The sequence below is a fragment of the Pollicipes pollicipes genome, unplaced genomic scaffold (assembly GCF_011947565.3).
Source record: "Pollicipes pollicipes isolate AB1234 unplaced genomic scaffold, Ppol_2.1 Scaffold_3087;HRSCAF=3621_pilon_pilon_pilon, whole genome shotgun sequence".
Lineage (NCBI taxonomy): Eukaryota > Metazoa > Arthropoda > Thecostraca > Pollicipedomorpha > Pollicipedidae > Pollicipes > Pollicipes pollicipes.
In genome coordinates this window covers 28126966-28154486 of record NW_023596225.1, presented here as the reverse complement: position 1 = coordinate 28154486, position 27521 = coordinate 28126966, and the positions used below count along the sequence as shown (strand labels likewise).

The 27521-nt window shown below is 54.7% G+C and overlaps 2 protein-coding genes across 2 annotated transcripts; one reads left to right on the top strand and one right to left on the bottom strand.

The window, feature by feature from the left end:
• Nucleotides 1–1172: 1172 nt before the first annotated feature.
• LOC119089998 (uncharacterized) lies at nucleotides 1173–6340 on the bottom strand. The gene is made up of 4 exons (XM_037212796.1): nucleotides 6333–6340; nucleotides 3797–3879; nucleotides 3452–3589; nucleotides 1173–1195 (listed from the first exon to the last, which is right to left on the bottom strand). The coding sequence occupies exons 1-4, from the start codon at nucleotides 6338–6340 to the stop codon at nucleotides 1173–1175; spliced, it is 252 nt and encodes an 83-aa protein (XP_037068691.1).
• LOC119089997 (uncharacterized) lies at nucleotides 4209–27194 on the top strand. The gene is made up of 3 exons (XM_037212795.1): nucleotides 4209–4298; nucleotides 26008–27000; nucleotides 27188–27194. The coding sequence occupies exons 2-3, from the start codon at nucleotides 26054–26056 to the stop codon at nucleotides 27192–27194; spliced, it is 954 nt and encodes a 317-aa protein (XP_037068690.1). The 5' UTR covers nucleotides 4209–4298; nucleotides 26008–26053.
• Nucleotides 27195–27521: the final 327 nt, after the last annotated feature.

Genomic DNA, 27521 nt, shown 5'->3' with positions numbered 1-27521 from the left:
CGCTCCGAACATTCCTCCGTAGCGGGTAACCGGTGGATCACGTGTGGGCGGTGATCGTTGGCGGCACGTGCCGGGTACGAAGGAAATAAAATCATCCAATCGTATGTGTTCGCGCGTGCTTGTGGAGCGGACGCTTGCCGCCAGTGGGGCTTTGGGATGAAGCGTATCCGGCCATCTCCAGTCACGTCAGGAGCTCAACAAAACAGAACAGACGTCCAACAGTAGTCAGCAGTCCGACAGAAGTCAGTCAGTAAACAGTCGGCTTCGATTCGCGGCGATAACGAGGGATTACGGCACGTCGGTCGGCGTGGTTGTTGGAGCGGTTCTCCGTGATTTCACTGGATATTCGCTACTGATCCCGACTTAACGTGGATATGATCTCGCCAACTCACGTCATAAGCTTTTCGTTAGCCTTTGACAGGCAGGCACGCCGCTGTTCGCGATATGATCGAAGTACGGCGGATTGCCGTGCCAGCAACGTCAGGTAGAAATATCCTTCGCTATTGATTGCGCGTGGCCAGACTCCGCGCGATCAGAAATGTTTATTTTTTTCCAGTGCTGCCGGATGTTTGCCACTAGGCTACAGGCCGCCAGACCTCATCCAGCGATGCGCTGCCGGGTGGCATATGTACAAATGAGCGCTGTTCACCGACAACCGATTGACGTGGCCGGCAGACAGCGCTTCCACAGTGTTATCGTGTGCACGAGCGCACGGTTACCCGCACCGCGCACCGAGGGATCAGCCGAGTAAAATAGATGCTCTGTGTCAGATCAACAAAGTAGGGGATGTAATACAATGGATGAGTGTCAGATTAACAAAACAGGTGATGGCCGACGGCCGATTTACATTGACGGTCGGTATGGATCCTGCAATGACATCTTATCAACTAGGTTTCGACAATTCTGGGATCCTGGGACTCTATTAATGCCAAATCACGGGATTAGAAGATCTCGTGATTTCGAGATTCAGTGGCATTTACCATACCAAATCGTTGTTCAAAAAGCGTCGCTGGCAGCATTGGCAAAACAGCATAGAAGCTAGCAATGGTTAATACGCAATAATGGAAAATTCGTTTGGTTTATGTCCAAATTCATTATCCACGTCGTGGATTATCGTAAAAGCCAGTCGCGTTCTGCAACTGTGAGAAGACTCGGCATCGTTTCACACCGTGTCAGGCTCCGACCTCGAACTTCTCTGGCGCGGAGCGCGCCGTCTCCTCACCACGCACGGAGCACAACAGCTCACAGCACCCGAGAACGTGCAATATCGAGTTGGAGCAGGCCGAACATCGTGTTTGTGAACGAGCATACCCTTTGGCCCAGTTACTGCCAGCGCCTCGTGGCTAAGTGACCCAGGAGGTCGTCCGGGCACCCTGGAGCATCTCTAGTGAATGGTGTGCATTTTTGAGTAGCCAACACTGCTAAGCACGTCCGACTTCGTGGGCTTGAAAGAGAGCGCAGTGTACGACGCTCTCTAAGCAGTCAGGGTAGCAACATGGCAAAGTGTCAAAGCGCCCGCTGCGCGAATAACCTTCACGGCCGCCGTCAGGGTGTCAACCCAATGAAATGTGTGCCTTGAGCCGATAGCCTCCAATGTCAGCTGATAGCCCTAAAGCATTGTTATGAAATTCACACGCTTGCATATTTCACGCGCGATTATCATCATTGTTTCTCGTGTTGCCGGATGTTAATCATTATGCATTTAGTCACCTGTGACAAGCGGTATGTGGCATTCATTAATGCGCCGTCTAGAGGACAAATGTGCGAAGTAAGCGTTGTCCACCAACGTCTAATTTACGTTGCTGACTAGCAGCGCTCCCACAGTGCTGTGGTGTGCACACGTTGGCACCCAACGCACACACAAATAAGTTAGAATTTTAAATGGCCGTCGTGAGTATGCAAATGGCCACCCCATGCTGTACCGTCATCGCCATTAAGAGACGCTTTGCCAGGTGATCAACGCAATAGCAGGGTTTTAGTCCGGCAAGAACCGTGTCCAGTGTTTTCTGATAGCCGTTCGGTAGAGCTTTTTAATCCACACTGTCGCACTCTTCCCGCTCGATTATAAATATTGTTCTGGGCTGCTACTTTTTTCTTAAAACGACACCAGTCGTTCCGCTTTCAGTTAAGCGCCGTCAAATGTTCAGATGAACACGACATGTGTTGTCTGCCGACAACCAACTGACGTTGCTGCAGATAGTGCTCCCACGAAGCTGTCGTGTGTACGCGGCAGGTGCTGCCGCGCACCTTATTAACACCAGTGTTTGCTGCCTATGCTATGCATCTGAATGCGTGTTCGTGTACCTGTGCAAAATATTTTGTTGGGCTGAGTGAAGCCCGAGGGATGCTTTAGCGGGCTACATTTCGAATATCTAAAAAAGCGAGAGCTGTTTGAAACCATGTCGTAAGCTGTGTTAAGTGTAAGCTCGTAAGCTCTTAAATGTCCGACGAATACCAGTGGTCGAAATGTCGGATTTGATTTAACGTTGATCTTGCCTTTTTCGACATAATTACCAGACTCGCGGACAAATGATCAGTAACTTCATTATCAACATGTTCTTCGCAACAGCGCTGGAACAAGGAGCCTTCCTATAATTTTCGACTCACAGACGCAATGACCTGTAGTCGCCACGCCACCCTGATGGTCTCAGGTCATCTATGTGTCCAATGTTAGTCCGAAGTTACGAGTCCAGTCCGGGGCTACGGCCAGCTCCCAGCTAAAGGGATCCTGTGGCACCACTATCCCCCGATAGCCTGTGGACGTCTACCCCTGCACACGTTTCGGCTCCTGAGGACTTGAGCCCCAGACTGAGGCCGAGACTTCCGGGTCCACTAGACTCATGACCGTGCCAGGGCACCACTCACGCGGTTTGTACAGGTCACCATTCTCCTCCGTGTCCGTCCCAGTTCATCACTCCCCCGTGCTCGTCTCAGGTTATCACTCCTACGTGCCCGTCTCAGCTCATCACTACTCCGTGCTCGTCTCAGGTTATCACTCCTACGTGCCCGTCTCAGCTCATCACTACTCCGTGCTCGTCTCAGGTTATCACTCCTCCGTGCCCGTCTCAGCTCATCACTCCTCCGTGCTCGTCTCAGGTTATCACTCCTACGTGCCCGTCTCAGCTCATCACTCCTCCGTGCTCGTCTCAGGTTATCACTCCTACGTTCCCCGTCTCAGCTCATCACTCCTCCGTGCTCGTCTCAGGTTATCACTCCTACGTGCCCATCTCAGCTCATCACTCCTCCGTGCTCGTTCTCCTCCGTGCTCGTCTCAGGTTATCACTCCTACGTGCCCGTCTCAGCTCATCACTCCTCCGTGCTCGTCTCAGGTTATCACTCCTACGTGCCCGTCTCAGCTCATCACTCCTCCGTGCTCGTCTCAGGTTATCACTCCTACGTGCCCATCTCAGCTCATCACTCCTCCGTGCTCGTCTCAGGTTATCACTCCTACGTGCCCGTCTCAGCTCATCACTCCTCCGTGCTCGTCTCAGGTCATCACTCCTCCGTGCTCGTCTCAGGTCATCACTCCTCCGTGCTCGTCTCAGGTCATCACTCCTCCGTGCTCGTCTCAGCTCATCACTCCTCCGTGCTCGTCTCAGGTCATCACTCCTCCGTGCTCGTCTCAGCTCATCACTCCTCCGTGCTCGTCTCAGGTCATCACTCCTCCGTGCTCGTCTCAGCTCATCACTCCTCCGTGCCCGTCTCAGGTGATCACACCTCCGTGTCAGTCTCAGTTCATCACTACTCCGTGCCCGTCTCAGTTCATCACTCCTCCGTGCCCGTCTCAGGGGATCACCCCTCCGTGCCCGTCTCAGGTTATCACTCCTCTGTGCCCGTCTCAGGACACCACTCCTCCGTGCTCGTCTCAGCTCATCAACCCTCCATGTCCGTCACCCGGGCACCACTCCCTCGTGCCCGTCTCAGGTTATCATTCCTTCCTGCCCCGTCTCAGGTTATCACTCCTCTACGTTCAGACTCAGGTCATCACCCCTCCGTGCCCGTCTCAGGTCATCACCCCTCCGTGCCCGTCTCAGGTCATCCCTCCTCGTGTCCACCTCAGGTCACCGGAGTCAGGTGGGCCGGCACCCGGCCCAGTCTTCCCCAGAGCCGCACCGGCCGAGCGGCGGCCGCTTCTGCGCTGCTGGTGCGGCGGCGCCCTCCGTCGGCACGGCCGCGGCGGCCGGCGGCGCAGCGGCAGTACCGCGGCGGAGCTGGCCGCGGGAGGAGGTGGACGCATCGGTCGGGTCGCGGGGAGGCGGTGACGCGACCGGCCGGCGAGAGGGACGGAGCCCGTCCAGGTGAGAGGTGCTCGGTGGCGTACCGCAGAGGCCGGGCCGGTGCTGCAGTCAGACGGGTGTTCATCTCCGTGACGGACTGAATATTTTCCAGACAGGTAACCGGCCTAAACGGTAGGAGCATGCGGTTTTCCCGCGTATGGAGCTGCGTTCGATATTGATGTTGGCTGAATGTGCTACATGCAGTAGTTTGGGCTACAGACAGTAGCAGCCGTGGGCCGGCCACTGTACCCTGTACAGCTCTCTCCGATAAAAGCGGGGTGTTGTTACCTGGACAGTCCTCCGTAAGAACCGATTTACTTCAGGTGGTGTGGTGATGCCCGCAGCCATGCAGCACGGACTCAAATCCAATCCTGGCTTCGTTTGTGACGGTCGAAGCAGTGTAGAACCCTTCTGTGCGCCCCCAAAACATACATTATGATAAACTATGACCAGTCGAGGCCCAATAGGGTTGAAACCATAATCTTAAAGCAGGCTTATATCATGAATCCAAAATATATGCCTATATCAAGGAGGCTATAGTTTTCTCGCCGCAATGAGTTAGCGAGGTGTGCTCGTTTCTGTGGCAGTGTCCTAAGATTTGATCAGTTAGTGAACCGATTTCGCTAGGATTCGGAGCAGAAAGTGCTATGATACAGTGAAACAGTCCTCATTCAGTTATGCTTGCCTTTGTTGGGGTGTCGCATAGTCCAGTGAGCACATTTACTGAACGGAGGAATTGTATTGTCTGCAGTTTTTTATAACTTTAAACGATTTTTCTAGTGAAGAAATGCTAGTAGGTATAAGTGAGATTGTTTCGTCATTTCTGTTGTTTGCTTCAAATCTCCAAATGTAAAGCATTCCCTTCAAAGGGACTGTCCCACCTTTAGGAAATATAAAAAACATAAGCTGGTGGGATCTCAGGACTAGTTACGTCTAATAAAAGCATCGGGTAGCGCCACTGAAGCTGCAACCTGTGGTTAGCGCCATACATAGGGCAAGAATCAAAGCCATATGATAGCATTTCGTTGTTCGCATATCTTTTTGTCTAAACAGAGTGTTTCAAGCTTTCATACAACTTATTACACAAGCATCTTGGCACGTTAGTGCGATTGCAGAACACGCACGTTGGAAAAAGCGAGGCATATGCAACGCATCACTTTGATGTTAGTCAGCAGGGAGTTAAAACGCGCGCTTGGGTGGGGTCAATTTGACCCTCCGAAGGTTTTTCCGGAATGGTTTCTGAATGGTGCAGCGTATCTACGCCAAAGTTTGCACTGCAGTAGACAATTGATTAGCAGATCGTTTGGTATGGAAAAACTTTAATGTAGCTCGTAAGGTCATTAATTTACCACAAGTCAAAGTCAGGTCATAGATTTAGCAAAGATATCTTCTGGGGATCGTTCAATCTGAAGCAACAACGGTGCGATAGATGAAACCATGCAACTCTACGAGAGCTTCTCGGGAAACAAAACAGTTGATTGAACAAATTTAATTGACATAAGGTCAGGTATGAAGGTCAGAGTAAGGTCAAAACCAACCTGTTTCATTACTCTAGAGCTTGCTGTATTGGGTAGATTATGGTGCTCATTTTGAGTTTATTGATAACAGGAACCGCATATACATGTACCATGAACTTTTTAAAGATTAGGATAGGTCACTGACCTTAAATGACCCAGGTCAGCATTTTTTTTCGGAACGTACCGCCTAACGCAAACTTCATCACTTATTCAAATGCAAAATTCAGCGTAGTCTTGTATGTTTCTCTGCACCATTACCTGAAAAGGTCAAACAAGGCCATTGACCTTAAATGGGCACCAGTGATTCTTTGTCAGAACCGGTATCTAGATTTGTAGGCGCTTTGGACACAAATCTGGAGTTTGACCCGAAGCTCATGGTCTAAGAACCTCAAATTGTAGCACAAGTGAGTTCATATACAAGCCAACAAACCCTGTGAATTTGGTGTCTCTTAGTCGTTGGGATCTTAGGGGGGTCAAATGGACCCCTACCCGAGCGAAGAGGATTCAACCGGCCGCCCGGGTGCGTGTGAAACCGTACTTGTCCATGCTTAGCTCATTACGCTACCCATGCGCCTGCCGCGGCAATTATATGCCTGGTCTGGGTTCTCTGGTGGCTCTCGAGATGAGCAGTAAAATTATTGGGAGAGGCGTTCATGTTTTATCTACAAACATGTGGGCCTAATATGTGGGCCTGCATGAGATTCGAAGCCGCCGGTGTCAATATTCAACGTCGCATTCCGTGACGAGAGCTGGGGTAAACCAGGCATGAGTGCGCTCACTCTGAAGTTGTTCAGTAAAAAAGTGACATGTGATTTCATGTTTAAAATCGCCGACCTTCAATCCGCCAGGAGGAACTGGTTGAGCGAGGATGCTGAGTAAATATTTATGACGCATTATGGGATTAGTCGACGCGCCAAGGCAGCGCTCATAGTAACGACTGTATCAAAGTTGAACACAAATTGAGAAAGGAAAACCTGGGCTGTTGACAGACGAAAGATGTTTGGAATCTGTACGGACGCTGACGGTCAAGTTTGTGCTGTTTGTCGTGAAGGATGAGCATGACCATTTTTTCAGCATTCCTCAGTTTCGGGTGATGTTTTGTGAACTGGGTCATTTGGTGCATGACATCTCCAGTAATAGGATTGCACTTGATAGCATCAAGAAGTGTCTCGAGCTGCTGGTGCAGACTTCATCTATCTTTCTAAGCAGAAAGTTTAGGCAGTAGCTCGGGCAGGGGAGCACCGGGGGCGCGTACCCCCCCCCCCCACACTTTAGGTTCCAAGAGGCCCTTCAGACCCCTCGGAACCTACAGTTAAGGGCCTGATTTGAGGGACCAAAAGGCCGGTCGAAGTCGCATTCAGGGACTCCGGTCTACGGAGAGACGGGCGCTCAAATCACAGTCAGAGGGCCCTTTGCGACCAGCGGGGACCCCTGAGTCGATATGGGCCTCTGTGTCGGTTGACCACCACCAGCACCGTACAGTCGTCTCCGTGTCGGTATGGGCCCGAGAGCCCATTTCCCAGTCACTTATAAAGCCGAGGCCAGTGATTTACACTGGTCGGGGCGCTTGGTATTGGCCCTTCAGCCCTTCACCGGGAGTAATAATGTGTCCCGTAGTGTTCTTCTCAAGGGGGCCCTTTATTGAAAAGAAATATGGTGTCTCATAAGTTTTGGACAGAGTGTGTTGAAATGATTTCAAAATCGCACAATGTCACCCCATGTTGCCTGAAAACGTCCATTCTTTGGCAGAATCGACTAGTGCAACAAATTGCATCAAACAGTTTGAGCCTTGGTGCTCGAAATCTCGGGAACACGGACAGCGATGGTCTGGGTTGTAGTTTTCGTAAAACCGAACGGCACTGCAAGCAGCGCCAGGTGGCGAATGTCGTGCGCGCAACAGTAACCATCGTAAAATAATGTTTCTGAACGCCTTTCAAAATTGATTAGTTAAGTTCAAAGATAAGACTTGGTTTACCCTTTTTGAATCTTTGAGGATGTTCTCTGGACAGATTACAGCTACAGCAAGACGAAAAATAGAGACTCTGCCTTACTCTTCCAGTTCCATTGTCAGCTTCCAGCACCACGAGGTGGTGCTGGAAAGACCAATCCATTGGTATCATCGATTGAAAAGTCGCTCAGGTAAAATATACGTCTGCAATATCTTCTAAATGCCCGATTTTGCGTCTTGAAGCGTTCAAAGGTACTTCTTTCAGATACGTCAGCATTTTTGTCCACCTGTTGACCACGGCTCAGTGTCAGCCACGGGGCCGACGCTGTACAGCTAGCGGAGACTGCAACGCCTGGCGTGGAGGTTTTGTTGCTAAGATGGGCGAGTGCACATGCTCACAGCTACGTTTAAGTTGCATCACTAATCGATTCTGGCTGAATGTTGAACATTTCCAGACAAACATGACTTGGCCATGTCAATATAGATTGTTGACCCATTTTTATCTTCAATCGAAAATCGCAGGGTCTTTTATATCTCCGTACAACCCAGACACTACTTCTAACGAAGTTTCTGAGCTCAGTAGGCTTAAAAAGAGCTCACTAGACCATTGTAAACTGAAGAGCACGGGCGATTTGTTTTATGTGGTCGTTTAATACGTGACTTATGTAGTTTGTTGGCTATAATTTTCAGGCAGTGTTAGTCCCGCGGTAGGTTCTGGCTTCTTTCCCAGTAATAGAATGTAAAAATGAAAAATTTCAGAGACAAATATTCCCGGATTAACAAATGGGACATATACGTCATTTTTGGGGGCCCCCTTACTATCAGGGGGCCCTTTGTCAACCCTGTGCCCCCCGCCCCCCCCCTTTTGGCAAGGCTCTGGCTGCGCGCCTTTGTCTAGCTATATCAAAGGTCGGTTATTTTCAGTTCAGATCTCATAATGTAAGAAAAGAGCAGCAGCTGAGGGCCTTGTTGTTTCTGTCAAGTAAACAGCCATGAATTAATGGCTGACACGTATAGCCAGATAAACTGCTGTCGATGCTTATCTGCCAGACGTGGCCAGCCGCGGTGAGAATCGCCATCGAGCCTGGAGCGTCCCACGTAAACGTCCGATCACCTTAGCGAACTGGTCCAGCTCCGTCCCTATCGGCGTTCTGACCCGAAGCGACCCACGTAAACGTCCGGCCACCCCAGCGAACTGCTCCAAATCCACCCCTATCGCTGTACTGGCCCACCACGTCCGTGGGGACGCCGAGCGAGCCAGCCCATGTCGGACGCAGTGTGAGGAGCTGCTGGTCGGATGTCATAGGCTTTCATCGTGAAATTTTAAGCCGTAAATCGCTACTGTCAGTGCGCTTCAAGACGCTTCAACATTCGAACAATCGGAGGTTAATGCCCATGTTCCGCCCGTTTCTTAGCTATCATCTGCAACGAGCTAGTACCCGGATTGCAGCCAATTGCACTCGGTTTCATTAAAGCCACTACAGTCTCGCAGGCTGTCGTCCACGGGGCATGGGTCACATGCAGGAGGCGGTTCTGCAAACCTGCAATAAACCGGTGCCGGAGGTGTGCTGACCAGCGTGCGATTCCGCGCAGCTCGTTGGGTTGTGTTGTGCTGACCGCCGCACGGGCCTGTGGGCGGCGCACCACCCGGCACGGAGCGGACAGCGTCGGCCAGCGCCCATAGGGTACCATCTGGTGGAGAGAGAGCAGGGTCGCACGATGAACGACGCGCAGCACCTCAGTCCGCTGCTGCAGGTGGACACTTGTGAGCGACACGGTGTACGTAGACCGCTATTCAGGAACATTCCAACGGCTTCATGCTATTTCAAGGCAATTAGGGCCTTTCAAGACGATTTATCTTGCCAATTATGCTGCAGCTCGGGAAGAAATGTTGATTCCCGAGGGGCATATTTCCTGCATAGCATCAGGTCCGGCCTTCCATCAATTCCATAAGTACGTTCTCGATTTGTGTTGGTTGGTATGGACCATTTGAACTGTGCTGAACGCGTCGACGGAGGCTCGGACTCTTCACATTCTCGCATGGATGTTTGGTGTCAGGCTTCACTGTTTTCAAACAAAAATAACACAGGATGTCCATCTGGTTTCTGTTGTGAAGATAAGGTACAGGGTGCGCTAGGTCTGACAGGCAGTCGGCTCGTAGGGCCTCTTACGAGGCGTCATTTAGTTCGAGGTTCAACGTCGGAAAGGCGGATTGAAGTACGCCACAGAACATCCTCGTCGCCGCACCACGTAAGCAATGGGCGTATAGTTGTGACAGCTTACTTGATGTCATCAGCAGGTTCTTAGCCTTCAACAAAAGAGTTAAAAAAACAGTGACAAAACCGTAACGGAGAAATAACCATGACGGGGCTGTAACCGTGACGGGGCTCTAACCGTGACGGAGCTCTAACTGTGACGGAGTGGTAACTATGACAGAGCTGTAACCGTGACGGAGCTATAACCGTGACGGAGTGGTTACAGTGACGGAGCTATAACCATGACGGAGCTGTAACCGTGGCGGAGACGTACCCGTGACGAAGCTCTAACCGTGGCGGAGCGCTGACCGCGACTGAGGTGTAACGGTGAAGAGGTGCGGGCGCCGGCGGACGGGCCGGGTCAGCCGGGCTTCCGTCCGGTCGGCCGTGACTCACCGGAGCCGGAGCCGGCGCCTCCTCAGCGCGTGGCAAAGTCCACCAACGGCCGGAGGTGCCGAGCGCCGCCCGCGCCGTCTGGTTCGTCCGCGGCGCTGCACAGTTCAGCATACTTGATCCTGATAATGTGTAATTGTAGACAGTTCATGAACGTCCCAGCCGGACGGTGCACTGACATTCGAGCTGGCTTATCGGCGTACTTTGCCGGCTTCTGTCCGTCTGGTTTGCGTCAAAGTTTGCGACTCGTTCTTGCTATACTTACTACGCTCTTTCTCGTACTTACGCGTACTACTACTTACTTCGTACTCCCAGATCACGCAAATCAGTGACTTGATTATATTCCGCCACGGGTTGAGGTCTTCGCCTCCAGGAGAGCGCCGTGACCGTGCCCTCCCTCCAACTGGCCTGATCAGGTGCCTGTGCTGCGCAGTAGCCTTGGGGCCCGCCCGCTCGACCCGCCCGGGCAAGGCGCGGCCACCTCTACGTGACCGTGCAGTGCACAGCGATCTGGGCGGTGCGCAATAGTCGATTAGCACCGGCAGAACTGAGCGGCCGGGCACAATGGGCGCCCCTGACCGGCGGCCGCCCCCGGCTGACAGCTCAGGGGCGGCCCTCCCGCTCTGCGTGACGTCACCGGCCCGGGCCGCCCCCAGAGGGGCCTCAAGGGGAGGCGACGGCACCCCCGGGGTCTCCTTGGTGAATTTGACCCTGGAGCATGCTTCGGGTCTGTCGGTGAAGACGCCGTGTCGGAAAGCTTTACTGGTGTTACGTTTCAGTAATCGGCAATGTAGGCCACGGTAAGCGGCCTAGGTGCTTAAACGCATGTAAGTGAAGTCTAAAGTGAAGTTGTTAGTCCTAAAATAAGACGTTCCCGTCGTTCCCTTCCCGTTCCCGTTGTTCCGTCCCGTCCCGTTTCTGCGGACCCATCAAAAATACATTATTAGCATGAGACCTTGAGGCTCGAGCGAGCGAGGGTGGTGTGAAACCAGACGGAAGTAGACCTTGTCACGGTGGTCCGGCTGGCGTTCAGGGGCTCAGCCATGGTTACCGAGTGGGCAGGGTGGGGGTTGGGGTGTGGGCCAGTAGATTTTGTGACGGAGGGCTGCGGTTTGTTCAGGGCAGAGTCCCAGCCCCATTCACAGCACTGCCAGTAGATTGCAGGTACCACAAACGTTAAATATGTCATATGTCACATATCAATGGGCTATCAATATTGGTTTCCATGACGCCGAAAAAATGTCCCAGCTGCGTACTGTACGTATTTACTGGGCTATCTGCTGACTATTGTACTACCGTTGTTATATGCAACATGCCATTGCACATGACAGTCAGTGTGACGCAATCAAATATCAGCTCTGTTTATCAGATTGCGTGATTATGTTAAATACCGTTGTGGTGCAAAAACTGCGCCATGGTAAAACAGTGGGTGCAAGTGTGAGCAGATTGGCAGTGGTGGGAAGATGAATCCCTGGTGGACCACAATGTCGCATCACAGCAGAGCCTTTTAAGAAGCTCTCACCGGTAGGCAAAGCACTCAAAAAAGCACAGTCACTGAAGTGAAAAAAAACACTTGAAAACATGCTTGTAAATTATGTTAAATACAGGTACGCCCAAGGCGTGTGCCACAATTTTCGTCATGTAATGAAGCAAGCCTGACCTGTCCGAGGGTCATGGATTGTGGCGAGTTTCCTGGTTTTTATAACAAGCTGCCTTCCATTTTCACTCATGTCTTTGATCTTTGCATCAGAGGCTTCCTTAATATGTTCGGCATAGAAGTCTTATTGAATCGGCAGCCTTCAGCTTAGCAGACTTTAATGGTGCCCACATGAGGTAAAGTGTCTTGATCGGTACACATCGCTTGATGCTTGATCGCTTGATCATCCAGCCCAGAAGCAGTTTGGCCACACATGTGGAATTTAGCTAAGAGTCTGGACCGGCACATTAGTGGGGTCCAGGTCTGAATCTGACCGGCACACCTGTGCTGTCCAGGTCTGAGTTTGGACCGGCACATCAGTGGGTCCAGGTCGGAGCCTGACCGGTACACCTGTGCGGTCCAGGTCTGAGGACCGGCATATCAGCGGGGTCCAGGTCTGAGTTTTGACCGGCACATCAGTGGGGTCCAGGTCGGAGCCTGACCGGCACACCTGTGGGGTCCAGGTCTGAGTCTGACCGGCACGCCAGTGTCGCTGTCTCGCGCGGACACTCCCGCTTTCCCGGAGCGGGCGGTCACCGCCCCGATCGCGCAGGTCCGCCCTGTTTTCCTGCTGTCAACATTGACAGTGGCGCGTGTCAGGGACTGGCGGCGTGTCATCAGCCACTCGAAATAGCGCTCTGGATAACACAGCACTTCCCGGACACACCCATCACACCGCGCCCCAACTACTGCGTAGGTCAGCGTCCAGACCTCTTCGGTGAAGAATGCGACCGTGGCAGGGGCGAATAAAGTAGTCATGAGTTGGTGCGGGGGCAGGACTACTCCGTGAGCAAATGCCGATATAATCGGAGCGTGCTACAAAGACTGCAAGGGTACGCACGTTCCGAGCGATTGCTCTGTCGGGGTGCAAGTTCCAGCGCGGGTACACAAACTCCGAGCGATTGGTCTGTCAGGAGTGCAAGTTCCAGCGCGGGTACGCACGTTCCGAGCGATTGGTCCGTCAGATATGCAAATTTCCGCGTGATGTGTGAATGTTTATTGCTTAAAACTGCTAATTCGGATCTGAATCGGGAGCCTTAGAGTATTCCGAGCCTAGAACTTCGCACTGCTGCTTAGTTGACTGCGAATTGACAGCATTCTGTCCGCGATGAACAACTCGGTACCTAACTTCAGTTTAGGCCAACATTCCACATCTCTGAAGAAATGTTTTCGGTTGTCTGAGGGTGTCTCGAACCGAACTACAACTACCTTTTATGCTCATCAACCGAATCGGAAATAAACAAACTCAGCTTCGAGCCATTTGGCATGAAATAGAACTAAATCTATTGTCTTAGAGCAGAGAATGGATAACGCACATCCGAAATGCACTTAACGCTCTAGAGTTCAAGTGAAATCATCGGTATCTAACATTTTTCATCAGCTATTTTGGCGTGCTTTGTACGGCCAGAGATGCAATTCCATGGCACATTACATTTCATTTTACACACACATTTCGGGGAAAGCTTCGACCGGGAAGTTCCAAATGTAAGACCTTCGGCCTTTTCGGGTGTTAACGGAGGGTCGCTGTTCTCCGTTCCCCTGGAACTCCCAGCGACAGTGGTGAATTTAGTGAGCTATAGCGCAGCGGCGTTCAGTCCGGGCCGTGTTTGGCTCTGGCTGTCATTGCGCTCTCCGCTCCGCCTCCCTGCCGCGCCGCTCCTAACAGCAACGGAGCACGATGTGGGCCGGACTGGCCGGGTCACGTGACCCAGAGCCGCTCCCCTGGGCCGTCACGTGACCGGCCCACAGCTGGACGGGATGGCTGGTGACGTCACCAAGTGATGACAGCGTAGCCTGTCCGCAGACGAGAAGCGAGCGGCTTTCTCCTCCATCGTTCCCCGGTGTTCGGATGACAGCCAGACCGACCAGACATACCCGACAGACGCCGGCTGTCTGGCTCACCGACATACTCGGAATCGACATGGACGTGGCTCCGTAGCATGTTTCCATTGATCATCAGGTCAAGCGGTCAGACAGTCAACGTCCTCATATTATCCCTGCTTGTGACGTACTGGGGTTGAAATTCAGCTGCTGAAGAGCTGCTTGTGTCAGAGTGAACCGGATGTCCTCCGCCTGGGGCGCCGGGATGGGGAGGTTCGCGACCTATGCCTGTCAAAGCCATGGCCGCCCGGCATGACGGGTGGATTGGCCCGGCTCTGGCTTCGACAACAGCCGCGCTGCGTCTTGCATGACGTCAGCGCGCGGCATGCTCTCGCCAGATGCTTGGATTGGCTTGGGTGCGCCGTCACAGCGCTGGAGAGAGCGGGAGCGATGCTGGAAAGCGGAATATACGACTGCTCATGTGAGAATAACAATGGTGCTGTGTCGTATATCATTGTCAGTTGGTCGTAAATGACATAGCAGGCAATTTGGCATTCATTTCACGGCGCTTGGGCCCGCACGAAAAAACTGAACGTTATTTTCTTGCAATCCTTTTTCGGCAAGTAGCCCGAGGGGTTGGCTTTTTCCTTCGTGAGTTGTATTGCGAAAAAATGAGCGTATCTGTACCTTTAACAATACAATAACAATGAAAATGAAATAATAACATCCGCATCTTCAGCGATTTTTCCGCCAGTATGTTGCTGAAAATCGCCAGTGCTACACCTTCGTGAAGCATGTTTAAATCTGTTTAAAAGCAGGAGATAAAAGGCGGTAACATTCTGAGGGGATTTTAAAAGCGGCAAAAGTTGACTGTTATGCCAGTCAATTCTGTTGGTCTGCCTCATAAAAATCCATATCAATGACGACATATCAAACCCGTCATTCCATCTCGCTCCTTCAAAAGGCAGCTCTGAATAAACAGATCAAAGGCTATCATGACGTAATCAAATACACACGATCAATCAGTCATGCGCAGCCCAACGGCCGCAGCGGCGTGCGGCACGTCTCCGGCCACAGTTTATACTACCGCCTTCTGTGACTGGCCGCAGGCGCCCGGGGACACGTCGGCGCCACGCTGCGAAGCCCGTGGCCGGAAGGTCAGATAGCTCTCTCACCGGGTGCGTCAAGGCACTGTGCTCCTTACACTGTCGAATGCGTGAACCCTGTGTTCAAACCCTCTACAACCACGCAGGGCGATTGCACCCATACGGGAACTTGCGAAACTCGCGAAACGTTCGGAGGGGGAATAGTATGCCCTTTGAACGCAACGTCATGGGTCTAGGGTGCAATTTCCCCCTGGTGTTTACTGGTCAATTATTTGTTTCCACTAAAAGCTATAGAGTTTGGCGGAAACACTAGGTTTTACGCAAAAGTAGTCTTTTGTTGGGGGGGGGGGGGGGGGGGGAGGGGAGCTACCGAACCATTTTCTTGCTTCTCTGCCCACCGCATCGAGAATACGAAGGGCGCCTGTTGATGGAGACTCACTGTGTGAGGTCGCAGGACGGCTATTGATTATGGGTGGAGAACTCCTACCGTAAGCCAGGTGTATCTACTGCCAAAACAACGCTATTCAAGGTGAGACAAAATTATATTTCTCCATGGGGAGGTTGTGGCTGCTGTGACTTCGCTCCGCTCGCTCTTTCTCGGGCCCGTCCACCAGCGCCGCCGCACTGTCCTCGGTCCCGGGCCGTCTCGTGTGGCTGACACCGTTCCTCAGACGCGTGCCGAAGGCTGCGCCGCAGCCGGGCAGCCCGGGCTGCCGGCGGCTGCGACGACCGTCGGGTCGGAGGCGCCGTCGGGTGCGATTGCCGGATCAGAGGCGCCGTCGGGTGCAATCGTCGGATCAGAGGCGCTGTTGGGCGCGGTCGCCAGATCAGAGGCACTGTTGGGTGCGGTCGTCGGATCAGAGACGCTGTCGGGTGCGGTCGTTGGATCAGCGGTGTTGGGTGCGGTCGCCAGATCAGAGGCGCCATCGGGTGCGATCGCCGGATCAGAGGCGCCGTCGGGTGCGGCTGCCGGATCAGAGGCCCCGTCGGGTGCGGTCGCCGGATCAGAGGCGCCGCCAGCCGGCTTGGAGCGCGCCTGCTGAGCGGTGTCACGCAGCGGGAGTTGGCTCAAGCCCGTCGAAGTCGCCGCGCGCTCGCCGTGCCGCCGCCGCCGGCCGGGAAGTCCTGTGACGTGGCAAGGTGACCTTGGCTCTGAGAGTGGCCGTGCATGGCTGTCAGCCCTGGAACTCGAGGTCACCGGAGCTGACATTCAAACGGCGCTCACTCTCTCCGGTGACGCCGGCGCGCCAACGAGATCATTGTGAGCTGCGGCGTTCAGACGAGAACCGGGCGCTGGCTGCCGATTCTCTGCAGAGAACGGAGGAAGGGGGGGGGGGCGTATTTGAAGTCAGCCCAGCTGGGTTTACCAGCAGTCAGACCAATTTGATCGGCGGACCCGGGTCTGGATCACCGCCCGAGGCACACACAAGTCAGTTCTGGAACACTGCCCGATTCACCGAGGAGCCGGGCGTGGAGTACTCCGCGAAACACCCGCCAAATGTGGCTACAGCGTTTACTCGAAAGGTCACCTGAACCTGATTTGAATAAGTGCAGTGATGTTCGTTAACCGATACTGCTTACCTGAACACGTCCCAGGTGACAAGAAAAAATGTCAAAATGTGGAGCTACTGACTTCAGTGAAATAAGGTACCACCTTGATCTGCGTTGGCTGGTAGCGCACCGGCTGCCTGTCACACCTGACACGCACGTCCCGACGGGCCTCGCTCGGAGCTGGTGAGGAGATCTTGGGCGCTGCGTCCGCCGTTCCCTGCTCAGAGCCAGTGAGAAGATCTCGGACGCTGCGTCCGCCGTCCCTCGTTCAGAGTCGGCGAGAAGATCTCGGGCAGAGCGGTGGCCTGCCGCCCGCCGTCCCTCGCTCAGAGGCGGCAAGAATATCTCGGGCAGAGGGGCAGCTCGCCGTCCGCCGTCCCTCGCTCAGAGCCGGTGAGAAGATCTCGGGCAGAGCGGCAGCTCGCCGTCCGCCGTCCCTCGCTCAGAGCCGGCGAGAAGATCTCGGGCGCTGCGTCCGACGTCTCTCGCTCAGAGCCGGTGAGAAGATCTCGGGCAGAGCAGCAGCCCGCCGCCTGCCGCCCCTTTGACCATTCTTCTGCTCCTTGCCGGGCCGGCCGGCGCAGTGATGAAGCACTTTTAGCCGCAGCAGCCATGTCCGACCGCATCTTAGTCTGAATAAGAATGAGTGGTGCACCGACCCCTGGTGACGGCTCGTGGGCTGTTGTGCGAGGGGGCACTGCTGCGTGAAGCGGGCTGTGGTGTGAGGTGGGCTGTCGTGTAGGATGCGCTGTTGTGTGGGCGCAGTTGCACTTTCGACGAACGGTTTGTCCGTGTCAGCCCACTAGGCAAACTACAGCGGTGCTCTGACATCAGCCGCTCTCGCCACCACGAGCCTTAGCGCCTCCCGGACGGGGACTCCGTGGCCGCGACACCGACTCCCCGTTAGCATACCGCACGTCTCGTGTTCCTACCGTCGGTTGTTGTGGTGCAGTCGCATGTGACGTGTAGCCTGCAGCACTTTAAGCCTATGTTGTAATCTGACCGCAGGCAGATAGCCGTCATGACCACAAGAAGACTCTCACCTCAACCGCACCCGCACGGGAGCGTAAACCTGTCGCGACCGCTTGCAACGGCGATGCAACAGTGCGTTCTGTCCGGCTGGCTTGTGCTGAGAGCACAGCGGATGAGGGTCTGGCCGCCCCGGTTTAACCCTCCTCTACACCGCCATACATTAGAGTGGTGCAGGAGGGATGCCGCCTCCTTGCTGACCTTGACCCTCGGTGTGGTCGTGACGCCAGTATATCCGGATCGGCGCCGATACCGGCGCCTGGACGAGGGCGCCGTTACCGTGCGCAGGACTTTTTTCCGACATAGGATCCCTTTGGCGGCTCAGGATCGTCCTCATTCGTCGTCGGATCCCGTCTGCCGCCGCAGGATGCCGTTCGTCAAGCGCAGCATGCTGTTTGCCCAGCATATGACCGTGGCCACACAGCGTAGGAATGTGGTCACGCAGCGTATGATCGCGGTCATGCAGTACAGGACCGAGGTCATGCAGTACAGGGTCGCGGTCACACAGCGCAGAACCGCGCTCACACAGCGCAGGATCGCGGTCACACAGCGCAGGATCGCGGTCACACAGTGCAGGACCGCGGTCACACAGCGCAGGATCGCGGTCACACAGTGCAGTACCGTGGTCATACAGCGCAGGACCGTGGTCACACAGCGCAGTGTTGCGGTCGCCTGGCGCAAGATCCGGTCCACCTGAATGAGAATTCCGTTCGCCAGCACCGTCCGATACGATCGCTGACGCCGGCTCAGGGATTGGCGCGGTTCATGGCCAACGCGCTCGTGAGCGTCCGGTTCACAACGCCTCTCGGTATATATATATATATATATATATATATATATATATATATATTTATATATATATAGATATATATATATATATATATAGATATAGATATAGATATAGATATAGATATAGATATAGATATATATATATATATATATATATATATAGATAGATAGATAAATAGATAGATAGATAGATAGATAGATAGATAGATAGATAGATAGATAGATAGATATATATATATATATATATATATATATATATATATATATATATATGCATATATATATATATATATATATATATATATATATATATATATATATATATATATATATGCTAGAGAGGGGGGGGTACGCGGGTGCTTGCATCCGTGTGGGTGCTTGCTTGTGTGCGTGTTTGTACGCGTTTGCACTTCCATTCGCCTGAGCGCACGATAATGGGCGTCTGTGCACGTAAACGCTTTGCTTGTGCACGCATGAGTGCTTGCGTGTAAGTTCGTCGAAGGATGTACATGCGAGTCAGCGTTGTGACCTGTTCTTGCATGTGATATTGGCAAGCACATACCTGGACTTTTCCTCCAGCGGCGGGGGTAAATGTCCAATCGTTTCCAAACTCCTGCGAAATCGGACCAACTTTCTGCGATAGCGCTAGCGCTAAATATGTGGGGTGAGGCTTTTGACTGAGGGGCCATGAGCCCATTGCCCCCCCCCCCCCCCACCTGGCTACGTGTTCGATCACATCATGCTCACCATAGACCGGTTGAAGTGTTCAGGACGCATTCTTTATAGAGCGTTGCAAGCTAAGGAAAGTGGTGAGGCTGAAGGCGTTCTATCTATGGTCTTGAGTCCATTAAACAGCATGATCAACTTAAGCGAAGCGCAGTGTGGCACTCCTTTGTAGCGAGTAAGAAAAGCAACGCCGGCTGTTTAACATATCGATGAGACACATAATCACTAGATAAAACGTTGAGCAATTAAATGTGCCCCAACTCACATTTCACCCAAAGGTTGGTGCATTTCACAAACATTGCTTAAGCATCGCTTCAGTAACATGATACATTCTATCTGTTGGTCATTTGGTGACGACTCATCATAGATAACTGTGCATGTGGGATATATTGCACCATCCAGTGCAGCATCGTTTTTCGCCGCTCTTGCCTTCGATCTGTAAGATTAGTATAAATATAGCGAAGCATAAGCATATAAATCGATAACGTATTACATGTTTATGATAAACACTAAAAAACGGAGTACTGGCGCGGATCGGCTTGGCGGCCATTTTAAGTAAAGACAATACACTTGTACATCACGACACAAATGCTTGAGGACCGTGGTAAAGCGAAGCGCATCTCAGACTGTTTCTCACGAAACGTGCCCGACCACTTCGGAAGAAAGAATGCGCTTTTGCTCGCGCCCACAGCGGACGAACATGCTCTGACTCGTACCCACGGCGGACGAACACACTCTTGCTCGCACCCACAGCGGACGAACACGCTCTTGCTCGCACCCACAGCGGACGAACACGCTCTGGCTCGTCTCCACAGCGGCCGCCGCCAGGGTCAGCTCCTAGCGCACCCTGCACCGTACGTGGCTCGGTTGTCGCCACTAGACACATACCCCGAGCACGGAATGGTGTCTCTGCCGCGACGTGCTGAGAGAGGAAGGCCGTCGCTTGTGACGTCTGAGGACCGGGCAGTGGCCAGCGCCGCGGCAGCTCGCCTGGCTGCCGGCTGGGGGGAGGGGGCCGCTCGCAGCCTCAGCCGCGCGGAGCGCCGCTCGCGTGACCCGGCGGGCTCAGGCTCCGTGACGTCACGGCCCGGCGTGCCGTCCCCCGGCCGCAGCTGTCGTCCAGTGAATCAGCTCAGGGTTTATGATCGGTCCCGCTGCGGTGCGCTCGCATCTGTCGCCCCCGAGCAGCCGAGCGCCGTCAAGTGAGTCAGCTCGCGGCGCGTGCTTACGTGCCGGGCGCCGCGTTGGACGCGGGCCGCCCAGTCGCTGTTGCAACGAGGAGAACGCCTCCCGCTGGAGCGTCCGCGCGGGCGTGAGTCGCTCACGGCGCCCGTACGTCGGGCGGCTTGCGGCCTGGCAGTGCTGACAGGATTAGTTACAGAGGCTTATCGACACTCTCCGGAGACGGAGAGCGCCCGGTGGTGGCGGAAGTTTGCTTTGGAGCAGAGACTCGGCGAGAAAAAGACACGGAAAGAGGAGGAGAGAGGGAGAGAGCAGAGGAAGTTATGGTGGCGGCCGGCTGGGGGGGGGGGGGGGGGAGGGGACAGATGCACGGCACACCACCGGCGTGGAGCGGCGCGCGTCCCGCCTGTGTGTGCGCCGATGGGACGCACCGAGCGCCAGCCTCATTCGCATGCAGCAGCCGTCGTCGCCAGAACAGATGCCGCGACCGGCCGCCGCCCGTGCGCGCAATCTCGGCGTTCAAATATGGTGCGGCCGGACGAGCGCACGCCCCAGCAGCACCAGGTGCGCTCCGACGGGACGCTTGGCGACCCGGCAGGTCACGTGTCGACAGCCGCCGCGGCAGATGCGGGCCGTGAGACAGGTGCGGCGTGCACTGGGGCAGCAGTGGGCGGCGGCGGCGGGCGGCGCGGCGCCTCAGCAGCCGCCGGCATCTCTGGAGCCTCTCACGAGCGAGCAGGAATGGGCGTCATGGGTTCCTCCCGAACCCGTCCGAGTGCGTGTTTGTAAGTGGATTGACGATGATCGGTCCGCTTACCAAAACATATACGCGCATCTTTAGCTCACATATTGGGCTTTTCTTTGTTTTGTGTCCATTATTCACGGAGTCAAACAAAGATATGCATGTAGATAGCTGAACTTTACTGAATAGTACGAAAGTTAAATACCGTCTTTTTTATCTTGCTGCGAGCATGGCTGTAAATTTGGTATATATATATATATATATATATATACATATATATATATATATATATATATATATATATATATATATATATGTGTGTGTGTGTGTGTGTGTGTGTGTGTGTGTGTGTGTGTGTGTGTGTGTGTGTGTGTGTGTGTGTGTGTGTGTGTGTGTGTGTGTGTGTGTGTGTGTGTGTGTGTGTGTGTGTGTGCGTGTGTGTGTATGTGTGTGTGTACTTAAGACACAGGTATATAAGATTTTTGTTTCGCGAGAGATCAGACTGTATAGGATAAAATCATGTTGGGGTTTTAGGGGTGAGGTTGTATAGGTGTCAGCTTCCCGTGAGCTGCCCGGTCCCGTTTCCTGGGAGCGGCCGTCACCCCACGCTATGCCCAAGCTGACGCAGTTCCTGGAAGCGTCCGCTGGCGGGCAGGTAAACTTGGCAGGGTGGGGCAGGAAGGCCGGTTCGATATCGGCCCGGTGTTTGTTGATGCCCGCTGTGGGACGGCGGCGCAGCGCCGCGTTTTCGCCGCCACTCCTGTCAGTGTTTACCCAGCCCCAGCCCCTGCCGCCTCCCGGCCGGCCCACAACAGGGCCTCTGCGAGCCCTCGTGACGCAATCAAGCCCGCAGCGGCCGGCCGGTGACGGCTTGTTTGGAGCGCGGCCGAGACTGCCCGACGTCGCGCGACGACGGACGCCAGAGGTCGCCTGGACGGAGCGGGGTCACGCAAGGCGCGCTTGCCTGTCGACGCCCGCGACGCTGCACTCAAGCGCGCTGGCGCCGGCCGGAGCCGGCCGGGGCCGCGGCGGAGCGCACGCCAGAGGGAGGCGCCCGGTAACAGAGGCCCGCCCCGGCCGGCGCGACATGCTGCGACGCAGGCGGAGGTGGAGGCGCCCCGCCAGCAGCGCCGGCGCCGGGGGCCGCCGGCCGGCTCGGCGGCTCCGCCCAGCTCGGGGGGCCGCGTGCGCGGCTGGCGGCCGTGGCAGTGACTGAGTTACGGACCTGGGTGAGACGGGGCGGCGGCGGCGGCGGCCGGGAGGGGGAGGGGAGGGGAGGGGCACCTCGACGGTACCTGACTGACAGCGAGGCCGGCCGTCTGGGGCAGGTCGCGGTCTAGAGGTGTTGAAGGCAGACGCCCGTCGGCCCGAGGCACCGGTCCAGACGCGATGTTTTGACATGTGGCAGGCTGTGTTTGAAGCGTGCGTTAAGTATCCCGCCACGAGCGCGCAATATATCATTTGCAACCCACCGCCCATACAACTCATTTTTCCCCTGCCCTCAACTCGCTTTACATGATAGGGGAAGTGGTTGACAAGCTGCCCGGTGACTATGTGATGCAAGCCATCATGGTTGAGAGAAAACAAGGCGAGACTATGTCAAATTATGCACTTCATTTTCCTTGCTGAAACCTTTACATTTTCAAGGCACAAATTGCCTCTGTCGCTTATAGATAACTTAAAACTAAAAGCTAGCCTCCCAGCAGTATCAATCATCTGACACCTTGATGTTTATTTTAAATAGTGCACTGTTGATTTCGGTCTCAAATTCGGATAAAATGCAATAAGTCGCAAAATTCACTTTCCTTTGGCTGGCTTGCCCTCTCCAGATTAGTTCAAGTTTTACTCCGGCACCAACAGCAACGCGAATTTTGCGACTTACCGTATTTCATTTGCATTTGAAGCCCAAGTCAACAGTGTGCCGTGTAGTTTTGAGATCCGCATTCTGGGTCCGATATTGATAAAGGAAAGATGTGGGTGAAAAAACACCTTGGTATTGTCAAGAAAGGCCTTAAGATCCTGGTTATCACGCATTGTGGCTTGGAGTTCCTGCGCCGAGAATAGCCGATTTGGTATACACCGGGAGGCACTGGTTAAGTGATCTTATTAAGCAAGCATTGGTTATGTTCAGAAAGCTCGATTTTTAAGATCGAATATTTTTCGATATCACCAATGCTTTGCATCGTCGTTTAAGCAGTACCTTGTGGTGCACTGAAGCTCGAGGAATGTTCTGCATAAGAATTTCAAACTCATGACATAGCAACAGCATTACATGATGCGTAGGTAAATTTAATGTTGGGAGATGTATCCACTGGAGCACTTTAAAGCGGTGTTGTTACATGCTATAGATGTCGACTTCGCGAAGCCACGTGCTGTCTCACATAGCAAACGGTCCATATTGGGCTGCTGTGCTTGCATCGCTGCTCTCGCGACTCCCTTCAGGCTGTTTGGCCCCGGTTAATGTTCCTGTTAATCATGGCGTTTGTGTGCATTGTGGTACGTGAGACGCTCACTGGGTAGAAGGGGCAAACAGCCTGTGTTTCGGCTCGAAGTGCGCTGGCTACCATGCGAGTGTAAGGCCAACGACCGCAGCTACTGCGTGCACAGCAAATGTTTGGTCGCTGGTTCACGTGTTAAGCACCGGACAGCACCGATTCGGCAACCAGTCCCGGTTGCTGGGGGTCAATAGTTGTCAACATTTGTATCCTCGTCACCCCAGCGATACCCTGTCCCGGTCAAATGCACCGGTCAGGATGCGAGCAGCCGCGGTCACGCCGCCGACAGCCTCCTGACCTCTGTGACCCGAGCTGGTTAGACACGCTAGTTCAGCTGACCCACACACGCCCGCGCACCACAAAAACGCGCCACTCGAAGTCGCCGGCACGACGCGCACGCGTTTTTGGCGCGTGTTTTACGCCGCGGCACGGCGCGCCTTTTGTTTCGCTCCGTATTTGTCCCGTCTGCGGCGGGTGGCGCCCACACGTGAGCGCCTGCCGTCCCATTTTGCCGTCCTCGCTGCTGGTAAACACCGTCAGCGGCGCAGCATGGAGCAAGCGTGTTTTTGTAGGACAAAACAGCGAGTGTCGAATGGGGAAGGCTCGCAGCAGAGCGGTCTGCTCTTGGACAGCTGGAACAGTTCGGGAGCCAGCGGGAGCTATCGGCAGTGCGGAGGCCGGGAAGGAGGCCTGCATGGTTGGAGGGAAAGGCTCCGATGCTTGTGCTGGGATGCTCCGGTGGTCGGGGCTTAACGTCACGACAAGTCTTAAGTTCACGATAGAGATATTTAGTTCACGATAGAGGTCTTAAGTTTGCGATGCGTGGTTGTAACAGGTGCGCAACCAAGACTTTTTATGCGGGGGTCCCAGTACTGTGATGGTCCTCTTCACACCCTGAGAGCAAATGTCTTAACTAAAACCCATTTAGTGTTTTCGCACGACCAGTACGAATCCTCAAACACGACGGCAAAAGGTAATTCATCAAGACCTAAACTCAGTAGAAACGAATGCCCTGGAAATATGGGGCACGAGGGGTTCCCTAATCGGGGTGAGAGGCTCTGATCGCCCTGGTGCCTGAAGCATTCCCATGATTGAGATGGCTGGTGCTCCTGTGGCCTGCAATGGCCCCACAATGGCCTACAGTCGGGATCAGAGGTAACGATGGGCAATATGAGAGGTTCCAACGGCTTGGTTGGGTGATGTTCCGATGATCGGAACCAGATGTTTGGAGCAATCAATGTTGGGATGGATGGGATGGGAACCTAGAAAGGACAGGTCGTGCCGTTCCAATGTCCCAACGGGCGTAACGGAAGTTGTGGTGATTGAGAAAGTGGTTCTGATGGTCGGGATGCGTGGTTCTGATGGTCGGAATGAGTGGTTCTGATGGTCAGGATGAGTGGTTCTGAAAGTCGGGATGAGTGCTTCTGAAAGTCGGGATGAGTGGTTTTGATGGTCGGCCGAGTGGTTCTGATGGCCGGGATGAATGGTTCCGATGGTCGGGATGAGTGGTTTTGATGATCGGGATGAGTGATTCTGATAGTCGGATGAGTGGTTCTGATGGCCGGGTTGAGTTGTTCTGACGGTCGGGATGAGTGGTTTTGATTTTCGGGACGAATGGTTCTGATGGTAGGAACGGATGGTTCTGATGGTCGGAACGGATGGTTCTGAGAGTCGGGATGAGTGGTTCTGATGGCCGGGTTGAGTGGTTTTAATAGTCGGGGTGAGTGGGTCTTATGGTCGGGACGAGATATTTACACTGTCGGGATGGCAGCTGACAGTGACGACAAACAGTGATGTAGGGGAAGAAAATATAATGGCGTCGGGGGCGTCGGAGTTGTCGGATGTTGGTGTCGGGGATGAAAATCTGTACTTGTCAGCATGTGCAGTCTTCATGATGGCGATTAAAGCTTCCCATGGTCGAGGGGAAAGGGATTGCGATAGTCAGGAGCAGCTTGTAATGGTCTGGATATGGCCCTTTAAACGTGTTTGGTCTCTGCTTCCCTACGTGCTTACTTGGGTCGTGTGTCTTGCATTTTGATCGTTGGCTGGTGAACCGCAAAAAGCAAAACTCTCCATCATTTTCAGGTGTTACAATGATTTATGAAACCTAGCATATGCCTGTAGCTTTGGTCAGACTTAAGATGCCATCCGGCAAGTATTTATAGCGTTCCTTACAAGCTATCTGTATTGCGCTCGTATAACAGAGATCATAATATTTCGTACTGCAACTTTTATTAGCTGTACGTGCAACATAAACCTTTGAGCCGTTTTAAGCGGTTTCCATTTGCGAAACCAGCCTTGCATGTAGCGTGTTGTCACTTATTGATCCAGTATCCGATCGCATTCGAACGCCTCTTATACCATAATTAGGGTGCGATTAGTTGCCACCACTCGCAGAATACAACTTTGCCTGATCTGTATCGCACCGCTCAATGCATTCTCGCAGTGCTGACCGACCCAACCTATCGGTCTTTTCGCAGACGCCCGAGTGATGCAGTAACTACAGCTTACTGGTGACACTGATAGATGCCAGCACTGCGCGGCAACCGCGGCGCGCTCCCGCCGCCGCCTGGCCCGCGCCACGGTCGCGAGCTTGACAACCTGATCCGCGACCTACAGCGACTCGACCTCTCACAGTGTCTGGACCAGCTGTACTCGGACATCAGCCAGCTGAACCACATGGAGCAGCAGCTGGGCACGTGGTCGGGCCTGTATGTGCGCTGCCCAGACCCCGAGCCGGATGAGCTGGGGCACGACCCGGCGGACAAGAAGAGCTCCTCCGGCTATAGTACCGAGAGCGCCTCGCCGCCAGAGAGCCGTGATGTCAGTGACGATGTAGCGGGTGGTGGTGGCGGCAGCGGCGGCGCGGGCGCGGGCGGCGGCGGCGGGGCTGTAGCGGCGCTTGTCTACCCCGTCTGCTGCGAAACGGAAGTGAAGCGGCGGCTCGGCGACGACGCTGGTTCACCGTGCGGCGCAGGCGCGCTGGCTCGGCCGCGCCACCGCACTGCGGTGTCCTTCTGCCCGGCAGCGGCCAGCACGCCACGCTCCCAGTGTCCGCCGCGCTCGCCCAAGACGCTGCGTTTTGCCGCCACGACCGAGCTGATCGCGCCCGACTCGCCGTCATGCCGCCAGGTGGCAGCAGGCACGCCGCGGCCGGGCATCCTGCGCGTCGGCCGCCAGGAGGCGCGGCCGGCGGCGGAGCGGGTCGGTCGGGTCGTTTCCGAACTCTCGCGGCTCGAGGCTGAGCTGAGCGGCTCGGCCGGCCGGGCGTACGGCACGGGCCAGTTCGTCAGCTCGCCTCGCCGCCCGACGGCCCTGGAGGAGCCGTCACCGTCACCTGCGCCTCTCGACCCGCTGGTGCTGGTCCGCGACGGCACCAACGCCGCCTCGCCAGAGCCGGACGAGGGCGCCGCCGCCGTGCGACCGGCGCTCGAAGCGAGCGACAGCTCAGCGCACGACCTGGTGCGCTGGCGGCTGGCGAAGATGCCGCCGCTGCGGGCGCCGCGTCGTCGGCTGGCCTGGCTGCTGGGCTGCACCAGCTGCCGCCGCCCCTGCGCGCCTCCCTCCGTGTACCTGAGTCGGCCGGCCGCCGCCGCGCCGCCGCCCACCGCCTTCACTGTTATGTACAGGTGCAACCTGTGCAAGGCCTGCTTTCCGGAGCACCTGATGCTCGTGGCGCACGTGCACGAGCGGCACCTGCGCGTGCAGGTGCGTCCCAAGTACAGCTGCGGCCTGTGTCCCGCGCGCTTCTACGCCAGCCGATTCCTGGCCAAGCACTGCGCTTATCAGCACGTCTGGATGGGGGACAAGCGCACGCCGCAGTGCCTGAAGACCAGGCGTGTCCTGTGAGCTGCGAAGCACGCTCCGAAGCTGCGAAGCACGCCGCGAAGCTGCGAAGCCGCCCAGACCCAGTCCGAGCGGCGCGATCCTGCAAGTACAAACCGCCGCCGACGGCGCCTCATCGGGCGCTCAGTCCGCGAGCTGCGCGAGCGGC

Bases quoted from the DNA above. Each gene is read 5' to 3' on its own strand.
- LOC119089997 (XM_037212795.1), top strand. From the start codon at position 26,054: ATGCCAGCACTGCGCGGCAACCGCGGCGCGCTCCCGCCGCCGCCTGGC.
- LOC119089998 (XM_037212796.1), bottom strand. The intron at 3,590-3,796 runs GTGATCCCCTGA...ACCTGAGACGAG, and splicing joins CCTGAGACGGGCACGGAGGG to CACGGAGGAGTGATGAGCTG. The intron at 1,196-3,451 runs GTAGGAGTGATA...GCTCCGCGCCAG, and splicing joins TGATGAGCTGAGACGGGCAC to AGAAGTTCGAGGTCGGAGCC.